Source organism: Branchiostoma floridae, chromosome 4, assembly GCF_000003815.2.
Source record: "Branchiostoma floridae strain S238N-H82 chromosome 4, Bfl_VNyyK, whole genome shotgun sequence".
Lineage (NCBI taxonomy): Eukaryota > Metazoa > Chordata > Leptocardii > Amphioxiformes > Branchiostomatidae > Branchiostoma > Branchiostoma floridae.
The window spans coordinates 33,500,077-33,512,734 of record NC_049982.1 but is presented as its reverse complement, the minus strand read 5'-3'; the positions used below and the strand labels follow the sequence as shown (position 1 = coordinate 33,512,734).

Genomic DNA, 12,658 nt, shown 5'->3' with positions numbered 1-12,658 from the left:
ATCTTGAGCCTCACCTGAAAGTCACAACACAAACCTACTTTATTGCGTTCCATCATACCAAGGAGGTTTAAACCTCCTTGGTATGATAAAAAAACCTCCTTGATCATACACAGTAAATGTACATAGAAGATTCTAAATACCCATAGGTCCCACCGTCCCAGTTCAATCCTTTCTTATCTGGAATGAATCATTTTTTAGTAGGCCTTTTTGTCGCCCTTCCTTACTAATATCTAAGCATGCTTTTCCCGATGGTATATAACAGTGGCCACCAGATTGCATGCCTGTCCGCCTACCGAAATCGTCAAAGAAACTCCGGTCCGATACCTAAAGGTTCCCTTGTAGTGGTAGTGGTACGCTCCTTGTCACATGACTTAAATCCGACAACCTGATTGGTCGGTACCTCTGCAGCGCGTCTCTTGAACCTCCAACGCCTGTTCTGTGCTCAAACGACTCCAGAACAGCCAACATTTCTGACAGTTTATACAGGTATTTTGAGGTAAGACCCGTTTTCACAGAGTGTGAGTGGCTGTGCAATAGAACCCTCTACCCGTACATACCGAAATACGTACAAATGTGACGTTTTGGTATATTAATTTATAGTCTGTGTAGCGTGACCAGGATGGACGGTAGCGTGACATGATACTGATAAATCAAGGCCTAACTCTTTCAACTAGTCTCCAAGCAGACCCTACGGTGCCTTAGAAATAGTATCAAAGCTGGCAAAGGAGTATAGCCGGCCAAAGGGAGATAGCCGGCTAAGGGAGTCAAACGGGCACCGGCACACTTGGTGCCGTACTAAGTCCCTGGCCAGCTTTGATACTATCTCTAAGGCACCCTTGGGTCTGCTTGGAGACTACTTTCAACCTCCTTAGTTAGATCAAGGAGGTTGAATAAGGGAATATTCAACCTCCTTGGTTAGATCCGACATTTTTTGCTAAGCTACGTCGCTTAACAACAACAGCTCAATCTTCATAGTAGCCGGACCAAAAAATCCACGAAGTCGTCTCTCGGAAGGGACGTAAAACGGGGGTCGACTCCCGTGCTCTAGGAGGCGCCTCGACCACGTAAATCAGCCTCAATCATACCCAAAATTTGGGTAATCTCCAAGCAGATCCTACGGTAGCATGAGATAGTATAAAAAGCTGGAGTGAAGCCGGCTTAGGAGTGAGTTTCGCTACCGGGGCAAATGCACACCTCTTGGCTGACTACACTCCTGGGCAAGGCTACGCGGGTCACGGGTTCCTCACTGGGCTTCCAGTGACGACAATATATTTAAAATGGCGTCATCACAGGACGCCCAGTGACGAAGAAAGCTTGTCACTGGTTTCCCAGTGATGAATTGCTTTGTTCCAGTGATGAAGCTCTCTCGGCACTGGAATTCCAGTGATGAAACTTGACTCGTCACTCGGTTTCCAGTGATGAACTCTGCTCGTCACTCGGGACCCAGTGATGAACTCCGCTCGTCAATCGGGGCCCAGTGATGAACGTCTTTGAAATCCCCTCAACTGAAACGATGATTCCTTTTTCATCAGTAAATAATCTGAATATTTGTCGTCACTGGTTTACCAGCTGAAGTTTCCTCATCACTGGAAAACTAGTGACGATAAATATTCCCCACTGGTAAGCCAGTGACGACGCGACTTCATCACTGGAAACCGAGTGATGAGAAATTTACCCGTGACCTCGGTAGTTTTGCCACTCCTGGGCCAGTTTGGTACTATTTTATGCCGTTGTAGGACCTGCTTGGAGATGAAAATTTGGCTACCTACTGGCTGCAAATACATCGGATATTATTATTATTATCATACTTGTGCTAGACGATTTTCCGAGGTGGAAAACTCAACGGTTTGGTTGTCTCATCGTGGTGACATAAATATATTTTTCTGATTTACCGTGGCTACATATCTCCTAGCCCTGACTGAGGACAATTTCGCGATTTAAAAAATTAAATAACATCCTACAAGTTAGTTACAAGCTACAATGTATATCAAATTCTTAAACAAGTACCAGGACAGACATTTTTAATATCTTTCTAACACTTAGATGTCAAGAATATGATGTTTACTAGTATACTTTGATATTATCTTTACATACCTATTATAAGAAAATATTTAGGTGCACCCTGTGCACCCACAAAAGTTGCAGAGCTCCAATTTTGAGTGCACCTGGGTGCACATGCACCCAGTATTTCGAGCCCTGATAGCCATTATATAATTTCCTTAGTCAGGAATCTGTGCAACTTTCTTAGTCCTCAGAGTCAGATTTCCCTGTTTCATTCCCTTAAGAATTTTGTCGACTTGTGGGCCTATTTTTCAGGGGGCCTTTAAAAAAACACTTTTTCACAAATGTAAGATTCCCGCGCCCTCCAAGTGTCAAAGGTCACATTAATTAGTCACTACTGTTTCTCCACAATCATGGTACGCTGACTTTACCTATCATGGTCCCACTAGGCTCCATGTCAGTGAGTGTAAACGGACGCAAATCTGTAGTCTACTACAATAGTAGACTACGGTGTCTCGTAGTCGTACTAGATTCAAGAAACAAGTGTAAATCAGGCCTAAGTTAAGTACATAAATGATTGAATTGTCAACATTGTGACCTGTGCATTTAAAGTTAGTTAAAGGTGTACATAACCAAGCACAATTTATGTAGATGTGCAAATCATTTGTATAATCAGAATACAATGTACTAGTATTTCATAGAGATGATGCATGATGTATGTGATGGTGGTTCTAGTTCAGAGGAATTCTTGTGCAGTATTATTTTGCACACTTCAACAGAAATACGAAACGAAGCAAATATGCTGGAAAGTGTGTCATTCAGTGATTCACATGAATGTTTTGTTCTCGATAATATTTCCAATGTTGGGACCAAAATGTTTCATAGTGGACCTTTATGACATCTGAGATCATTGGTTACCTGCATGTATGCAGGTATGGTTTTCACGGGCGTGGGAAAATTTGGAAGCTGGGGATTTAGGGCGCTGTATCTCGAGAACGGATGGTGCGAGCACGACGATTTTTGGTACGTGGGTTGGGGGTGGTGGCCTGACACTCAGGTTTGATTTTGGGCCTCCTGGCGCTTGAACTTGACAATGCAGGTGGCATTTTTGGTGTTTTGGGGGCACTTTTGGCGCTGTGTGTCCGGAACGATACGCGCCATTGCGACGATTTTTGGTGCATGGGTGGGGGGCTGTTGCCTGTTGCCTAGGATTGACTTTGGGCCTTGTCGCGTTTGAACTTGACGCGGCAGGTCGAATTTTGTGTCCGGGAGGGGTATTTCCGGAGTTATATCTTCTGAACGGTTGGTGCGGGCGCGATGATATTTGGCACATGTGTCGGCGGTGGCTGAATAATTCTCAATTTTGATTTTGGCGCCCTTGGTGCTTGAACTTGACATTTTAGGTTACCTTTTGTGCGGGCACGGGGCGTGCGCTGTATCTCCGGAACGCAAGGTGCCATTATGTTGCTATTTGGTACGTGAGTTGTTGGTGGTGTCCTGGTGGTGAGGTTTGATTTTGGGCCTCCTAGTGCTTGAACTTGATACTGTATAGGTTGACCCTGTTTTGGTGTGGTTGGGGCATCCTCCCAATATCTGCTTGGTTCTGAAAACAGATTACGGTTGGGTGTAGAACCATCATCTGGCCTGGGGCAACCTTCAATGTATCAGGTTACTTTGTATCCCCTGTCTTAGTGGCACTGACGGTGTGCCAGATGACGGGAGTGTACCAGATGATATATCTGTTGGTCAGGTATAATTGGAGTTTGCTTATTACTCTTTGTGGTGTTTCTAGAGCTGTATAGTACAGAGTTTAAAGTTCTGGTACAAGTTCCTTTACCCTGTTGGCAATCATGGTTGAACTTGAACTTAAACAGAAGAAGATGCAATTTTCTAATGTGGAGGAGAACTGTATAGAGCGTGGGCATAAGAGAAAGGTATGTGTATGATTTGTCCTGTGTTTCTTTTTGTTTCTTTGGTAATGCCATTTCCAATTCCATACTGTATTGTGTGTATACAGGTAATTTGTAGTTTTGGGCTAGTCATATTCGCTTGGTTTTTGGGCCTGCTTAATCTATAGTACGGGCAGGGTTAAGTGGTAGAGGCTTAGCTTGGTTCTGTTTTAAATTCAGTATCGTTTGTTGCATTTTGTCGCGGCAAATATATGATGAAATTCCCCTTCTAAGCAACTGCTCATTGGTTTGGGGGGATGTTTGCTGGGTGTTTGCTCTGACTACAACAGCTTCTGAAGTTTTCAAAGCTTCCATTGCCAGCAGCTTGCCATCTATAAATGGGATTGACAAGGACATTTTTCATAGTAAATTATGCTGTTAAATTTGGCTTAGATACTACAGGAGATTTAGATTTGGGTTGGATGGATTGAATGAAAATATCATACCACCCTGGGGACTAACTGTTGCTGCTGCATCATGGGGGCCAGCACTATTCATATTGTCTAATGTCTATGGAACTACTATAAAAGTATCATTGGTCAAATTATGCAAGTAACCTTCCGATGTCAAGTGAATAACACCCCAGAAATAAATCTTTAATGAATATCATTGGAAGAACACAAACCAAGGAGATTTAGCAGCTGCATTAGGTCAGTACATTGAAATAGGAAGATATTAGTACTGAATATATCATGTGACAGAGTAACTACATGTACATGGGCCATCTGAGACAAAAAAAGGTTGCGTCTCAACAACTTCAAGGTACTGTGGTTGGTTACATACTTAAGAAATCCAAAATAAGTAATGTTCATCCATGTCCAAACTTACAAATTCAGAAAATGGAATTTCAGACTTTTGAATGGTGCACAACCAACACAGTAAAAAGCTCATTTTTCCAACCACATACCACAGACAAAAAGGCAAAAATACACAATAGGTCTACAGAAACCCAATACATTTCATGCAGGCCTGAGGTCTACGAACTCTTGTTTTATTTGTTTTCATGTTGGAAATTAATAGGAAGCAGGGTTGTAGCCAGCACCCGTCCTTCAGTCCTTTGAAGGAATTTTGCAGCTGGGGACTGAAAAAATTTCCCCCCATTCCGTCCTCTGTGAGCAAAATTTAACCCTCAAAATGCAGGAAATAGCATTTCAGAGGGTCTAGATTTCAAAATTTCCATAGGCACATGCCCCCGGACCCCCCTAGGAATGCTGCGCCAAAGCCATTCAAAATTAAGGGGACTGAAAATGATTTCTGGCTGGCTACAACCCTGATAGGAAGTCTTTGTTTTGTTTTAGGAGCTGAGCATGGCATCCAGTATTGTGGAGAAGGAAAACTTGACCCTGCACAGAGCCCATGGTGTGAACAGACTTCCATCCAAATCAGGCACAGCTGGTCAGATGCTCAACATGAAGCATTTTCTATAACAGTATAAGCTAGTTCAAACTTCTGAGTACGTATGTGTAGCTACAAGAAGTTGGGAACTATGACAAATGTAATATGTCAAAGGTGAAATTCCCTGGGAGTGGGACATTAACGAATCACGTCTGGACATGGTTTTTCTAATCGAGATGATAGTTGACAAGGACTATTTGTACTCACCCACGCCCTTGACATATTACCTACAATTCATGTCTCTGCACACATTTACTCGGAATTGGGGAAACTTGTTCCTCCTTACCTAGAAACCAAAACCTACACATCTTCCTATAATCTACTGCACTTAGATAGATAAGATCTGGTAAATACTGATGTAACATATAGAAACATCGTATCAGAAATGTGTGGATATTGAAAGGTAAGAGAAAATGACATGTGGATATTGAAAGCTAAGAGAAAATGACACTTTTCATCTGTTTCAGTTGCACCAAAAGCATTCCAGGCCAACAATGCCCCAACTCGCCTGTTCACGCCCAGACGAGCCCTCGGCGACATCAACAAGGCTCCCCACCAGCAGCCGTCACAGACACCTGCTACTGCCAAGAAACCTGGCCTCTCCCTGATGACTCCCAACTTACCCAAACCCCTGGGGGTAAGGAACGTGGAGAATGGCATGATCAGGAAGTCTTCTCTTAGCAAAACTCCAGGGTTAAAGAAGCCCCACCAGAAGACAGGAGGACTGAGACAAACCAGTATGACACCGGCTCAGGTAGGTCTGCTCTTAGGGTACTCAGCCCACAGTGCCCCACACCATAGAATTAATTTGTTCTCCCACCCCTGGCACGGAACGATATGATTATCTTGATCATCCACCCCTATTTTTCACAAAATGAAACAAATTCACCAACTGAATATAATTTACTATGAAAACTCTGAAGAAATTCAACAGCTATTCCGGTATTGTAAATTAGCCTACTTAGTAAGTGCATCTTTTTAAGCTCCTCTGAGACCTCACAATGTCATTGTGGGTACATTGATCATTGCAGTAGAATTTTTAATTCATAAAGGACATAAGTACATACATAAAACATGTAACGTTACTCAAAGTTTTTAACAAACAGGTGCAGCAACTGTGCAGTGGTAGTGTTTGTTAGTTTTTTCAAGCTGAAAGTATTCCCCAGACCTTTTACAAGTACAATGCTCATGCCTGAATTGCCTACCCACATAGCTTTGCTGCGTTAACATGCCCTTATGCTGTGAAAAAAATCATTCCTGATGAGAACACTGCATCGTCTATCTCAAAATTTCTCAATATCTTAATGCTGAGTCAATAGTATGCCACTATTATCTGATGTTGGAAAGATTTTTAGGGACTCAGGTATTTGCATGTTTGTGTGTTCAGATCAAAAGGAGAGGACCCAAGGAAGTTGAGGTCAAGGTTCACACAGACAGAAGTCCTTCCAACCCCGACAACCTTCCTGACATGGAGGCCATGCATATTCATGAGGACAGTGGTGGGTATGTTACACTCATGGAGATCATGCATATTCATGAGGACAGTGGTGGGTACATGTATGTTACATGACTGGAAATGCAGAAATATTCGCCGCGGTTTTCTGTTCGCGGTTTTCGCCTTGGCAATTTACCGCGAACTTAAAACCACCACGAAAATTTTTCTATGGCAGTAAGGGCCTACAGTGCAGGGTGCTACCGCGAACTTAAAACCACAGCAAACCGTTCTTTTCCCGCTACCTCGAAATTAAATCACCGCAAACTTGAATACGTTTACAGTATACTATCGGAAATGTCTGACCATTTCCAAAATCTATTTAGTTGCTTGAGTAACTGCTTTTGGGCATATCTTATTACCTGGAAGTCTAATCTTCATCGACAGGCTTAACAAAAACCTTGGGACTACACGTATACCTTTACCTTCCCTTTAAATACAACAATGTAGTTACAGTAGTAGTATAATCTCCACCAGAGTAACTTCTTATGGAGAGAATATTAACCAGGTACCATATGGTTTCTTAGGCCCCGGTCTGTAGAATCTCAGTATAATGAAGGGTAATAAAATCAATTCAATCATTTTCTGAACAAAGGCAGTAACTTAGTTGAGATGATTGCCTTCAACAAAAAGGTTATGTTTTTGGTACAGTGTATGTGTGTTTGTAGAAGACCATCATAACTCGAGAATGTCTGAATGGATTGTACTGATATTTGGTATATGCGTACTACTAGTGTAGCCAGGGTAGATCTAGCCTGGATACCATCCGGGTAGTAGTTTCACTCCTAGTCCTATGTTCGCTTCTGCTACCCGTCTGGAGACCTGCACATTCAAACCTTTTTGTGGTAATCTCAGTTAATGAGCAAATTAAGGAATAGGTTCTAGAGCATTCGTTCGCTGACAACAGCCCTCCCGTAAGCGGACTGGGCAGAGGCGTTTTGGGTGTACGAACGAGCGCTTGAACCCATTCCTTCATTTGCGACTGCATATAGTATAGTTAACGTCAGAGTGGATTAGTTCTGGACATGCTTTGGTCTTGATGCTGAGAGTAAGTCTAAGTGGTGTGTGTTTTTTTTAAACTGCAGGAGCCAGTTTAGTTTCAGACGTACAGAAAATAAGAAGGGGTTGACGGATGGTTATGATTTGTTCTTTCCTGCAGATGACCACAGCATTTTTCCTGCGGATGAGAGACCCTCCTTCCTAGTTGGGAACTTCCTGAGAAACTGGAGCATTCCCTTCATGGCCAGCTCTACCCATGAACCAGCTCTACCCATCAACAAATTTATGTATGAACAAGTCAGAAGACCAAGTTGTAAGAATGTTTTTTGTTTTGTTTTGTAGAACACTTAAAATATTGCTGTATTGCAAAATATTGCTGTCAAAAAGTCACAGATTGAATGAACAATGAAGCATTGTATATGATGTGTGTTAAGTGCATTCATGTCAAGTATTAGGGTGAAATAGCAGAAGCTGAAGGAAGTTAAAATCGTTTTACTAGTACTTCCAATGTAAGTTCTGGCTTTTCCGTAAGCCATTGGACACAACTGAAATCAAAGTTAGGTGTCCTAACTTCTGCCACAGACCCGGCAGTTGTCAGAAGCTAGGTGTTATGTCATCCTAAATCCTGCCAGTTGTCCGAAGTAATGCCGTATGATGTTCGTCGGGTCACTTTTCCATATTTTCTGACTTGCGTACAATTTATATCAACCACTTGTATTTTATTTCCTTGTACTTAATCAACTTCCTTCTACATAGCCATAACAGACACTGTCACAGAAACGGAGCAATGTTGCAGGGTAACATTACGTACGTTCAAACCAAGAATCCTCAAAGCTTAACTTTATACATCTGGCAGCCTTATTGTACTCACCGTGCAAAGATACTACTATTACTAGTAGATTACATCACTTAACTTCTGCCAGCTGCTACCCTACCCTGGCCAGTGGCAGAAGTTACAATGATGTCACCAAACTTTACCAACTTCTGCTACCCTATTTTACCCCACTTTCCTTCGTTAAGTATACAATCATGACATTGTATACCACTGCTTCACGTTGTTTGCAATTAGCCTTTGGGTATGAACTTGCATGAAGATAAAAAATAATTGTTCACAGGTGATGAGCCCTTGGACCTGGAGCTGAACCTACCAGACCTCTGCAGTGACTTAGGACCTGTTGACCTCCCTGACCTGGTGGATTTTGAACCCCTCTTCAACTCTTCACCAGATATTGTTTAAGCCATAAGCTTTCCTTTTCAGCAGCAAGTGCCTTTTTTGCAGCATATGCAATTTAAATGTATAGAAACAATGGGATTTCGTCTTCTTGCTAACATTTACGTAATGAATTTGTGAAAACACTGGTTAATTCGTATTTCTAGTACTGTCTTGCAATACTGTTTTTATTTATTGTTTCCTGTCAGGTGACTGAATAAAATTCTGATTTCATAGCCTTTTTGTTGCTTCTTATTGTGTGTTAACTGATCTAAGCTTATTGTGTGTGACAACTAAGCTCACAAAAAAGTTGGAAACTTTATTTGGATTGATCACTGATTACTAAGAGTAAGACAATGAATTCACAGTCATCTCAAAGGAAAGGCACAATCAAACCTATTGGTGATGACATCAGTTAATAAATAAGGGAATTACGGAATGGGCTAGCTCGCTAGACAACAGGCCTAACAAGTAAGGCATTTTGGGTGTTGAACCGCCTGTTCAATTCGCTCATGTGTAGGGTTTTGGACAGTTCCAGATGTTAGAGATGTCAAGGTTCAGAGATGGAATAACAGCGTGAGAAATGTCAGAGCGAAATACTAACTTGATGGTACCTAGGCTAATACCGTGCACCTTGAATGATTAAAAAAATGTATGAGAATTTTCTTTATAATTGACTAAAATACTTGCAAGGGTTTTCTTTTCTGCCAGCAGTTGCGTTTGCCTGAAAATATTTTTAATGGGTTTAATCCAACGTGAAACTTCCCAATTTTGTGCATTACTTTGACATGAAAATAAGTTTTTTCCCTCTAATAAATAAATAAAAAAATAGAGAAGTTGATGGATCAGAACTCAGTCTTGTAGCTGAAGGAATATCCCCTCACCCCATATACAGTTATTTCATACTTGGGTTGAGATGCATGTAGCTATACTTGATTAGCTTTTTTTGATTTGGTAGAAAGGCACATACCCATGCAGGGGATGATCTAACGCCAGGAGTTTAGAGACTGTAGTCAGGTAGTGCACACTATAAAAGGTGCGCATGATCAAAGTCAGTATGAGGTCAGTCAGGACTAGAGTGTTACTGTAACCAGGTTTGTCTGTTTTGCTTGCAAAGTAATAACTTTTAATTCATAACTAACTAAAAAGTACATAAAAATTGGAGAGGCAATTCCAAGAAGAAACAAAATTGGTTAGGCCAAGGAGGTTGTGATATAACCTCCTTGGTTAGGCCATGTTGATTTGATTATATGGATGACATCCTCTGGGATCTCCAGAACAGATGCGAGCGAGCGAATAAAAAAAAGTTTGGCCAAAAAAAAAGGTTGACTTCAGTATGAAATCTAAGTTGTCAAGAAGGTTGAACACAGGACTAAAAACACCAAAAGTTACCGGTAGGTGTAGGGACCAGTATAAACGTTTTTCTTCTTTGAACTTGTCAGAATGCTACCTCCATTTTCTATCATATAATAACACATTAACATAGGAAACACATATTAGGGACAAAATTTCCAACAAAACATCAAAATTGACATTTAAAAAGAGTTAATCCAAAGAATGGGAAGCAGGGTCACTCTCAAGCAGTAGAATACAAGTAGTCAAGAAATGAAACAATTCCAACACAGTTGTCATGTACAAACCAAAATCAATCTTTAATAGTGAACAATGTCTTGATTTCAACAGTATATTCTAAAAGCCAAGCAATGTCATGCTTTACATTTTCTCCAATAAAATAGGTAGACGTCTTCTCCAAAGTCACAGAGCAAGTGTACATACCTGTCTTCTCATGTATAAAAATATTCCTATACACAACTTTATGTACAAGGAGGGAAGCATTCAACGCTTCAAAGCATTCTGCTGAAATCTTATCTGGGTTAAGGCTAGCTTTAAGCTAAGAGCAAATATTTGCTCCTTCCCCAAACCTTTCCATAACAGAAGTGACAAAAAGCTGTCCTATCTAAGCCATATCAAGTTAGCTTGCTGAAAAATAGTACTAAAAAATCAAAGGCACGATTTTAATTAGTTCCACATCACATTAACTTTGTATCCAATCACATGATACCTGTTAGTACATCTTGTGTGCCACTATCAACCACCATGTTTCTATATCAAAGTCATCATCATTTTTCTCTGGTATCTAATACAATTACAATTGGTTGACAATATGGTAGGAAAAAGAGTAAACTTCTCTGTCGTAGAAAACACATGTTACACAATGCATCTTCAAATATTCTCCACAACTTTACTTTTCTAATGCAGCTTGTTCCCTTATTTGAAATACACACCAATCTTGGACATAACAAGACCACATCATGCAAGCACCAATATATGTAACTGGATATCATACAACACAGTAGATTGCCTGGGATAATCAATGGTACAACATTTTTAGTTCAAGCACGGAACAACAATCCAAGTTCAAAAAACACTATCCAGTCAGACAGTTTCACCACTACATATAAGTACATGCATGTACCTTTGTGTCAAAATCAACACACACACATACCACGTGATAGCTATTTACATATGAGCAAGATGAAAAATTATTGACACAGAATTACACTCGGACTACAAACTCATTCATACTTCATGGATAAAGTCTTTGATTCTGTACATCCTGAGTTGGAGCTTGTTAACATTTGGCAGCAGCAATCTAAGAATTCTATACAGCTCTCAAAGTACACACAGTATTGTCTGCTTGCTGCCTTTGCTATTCTTTCTTTATTCCCCCACCAACATGAGCCTGATTGATCAAATTGAGTATGACATACAAGTATCCATTAACTGTTTCAAGATGATGCAGCAGAGTTTGCTCTCCAATGCTACTTCATTTGGGAAACCAAGGGCATTTTTTTGAATGGTAACATTTTATAACACGTTAAAGGTACAATATTTGTAATCATTTTTAAACTAAATTTTGAAGGCAATACAAAAAAGCCTACAGGTAATTGGAATCAGTTACCAATAATCTTTTAGCTGATAAAATCTTGCTAAAATCAACCTGCATGCTTTAAGGGGGATCATCTTCCTTGATTGTTCAGTTGATGGACCATTCTTTCATTTTTATCATCATATTAATAAATCTGTTCCATACATCCGTCCCACATTTGAGGTTTGAAGTCTGGAATCCCAAGTTCCACCAGTTCAGGGGGCAAAAGCCAGTAGGTCTCTGTCAGTCTATATCTTTCAGGTCATTGTGATGCAGAAAGACTATCCAGAGGAACATTCTCTTCATAGTATTTCAGGCAACTCACAGAATCCTTGATGGCATGGTAGATGATGTTCTTGATCTGATTGATAAAGAAACAACAACAACAACACTGTAACAAAACATGAGATTATGGCCTGCTTCAGACAGACAACACTTAAATAGTCTGTTATTGTCTATCGTTGTTGGCAACGGTTGTTTATGCAAAGGTGGCCGCTAATACAGGTTTGACTGAATCAGCATATGATCCACTTCTGTCACCGTGTGACCAGGTCCAAGGTGGTCGCATGATGATTTGAGGAAAAACCTTCACACGACTATTTTCTTTAGACAGCCTAAAAATACCTTAGCCGAAGACATCGTGGACAACAACAGTCGCACGACTATACAAGTGTCTGTCTAAA

The 12,658-nt window shown here is 40.7% G+C and overlaps 2 protein-coding genes across 5 annotated transcripts in view; one reads left to right on the top strand and one right to left on the bottom strand.

The window, feature by feature from the left end:
• The first annotated feature begins 315 nt into the window (after positions 1-315).
• Positions 316-9,283, top strand: LOC118414146. Of its 2 annotated transcripts, none has more exons than XM_035817977.1 (6): positions 316-496; positions 5,249-5,309; positions 5,813-6,099; positions 6,733-6,844; positions 7,997-8,149; positions 8,952-9,283. In XM_035817977.1, exons 2-6 carry the CDS (start codon positions 5,258-5,260, stop codon positions 9,071-9,073), a joined length of 726 nt encoding a protein of 241 aa, XP_035673870.1. In that variant the 5' UTR covers positions 316-496; positions 5,249-5,257; the 3' UTR covers positions 9,074-9,283. The 2 variants fall into 2 exon arrangements, with proteins under 2 accessions (XP_035673870.1, XP_035673869.1); XM_035817976.1 differs by having other exon boundaries at positions 317-496; positions 5,249-5,345.
• A 1,391-nt stretch (positions 9,284-10,674) lies between these two features.
• The window catches only part of LOC118414209 (probable JmjC domain-containing histone demethylation protein 2C), a 78,478-nt gene continuing 76,494 nt past the window's right edge, over positions 10,675-12,658 (bottom strand). For all 3 annotated transcript variants that reach the window (XM_035818089.1, XM_035818090.1, XM_035818091.1), the window contains one exon: positions 10,675-12,336. In XM_035818089.1, the coding sequence (XP_035673982.1) occupies positions 12,238-12,336 (99 nt within the window). In that variant the 3' untranslated portion in view covers positions 10,675-12,237. The remainder of the gene's footprint in view (positions 12,337-12,658) is intronic.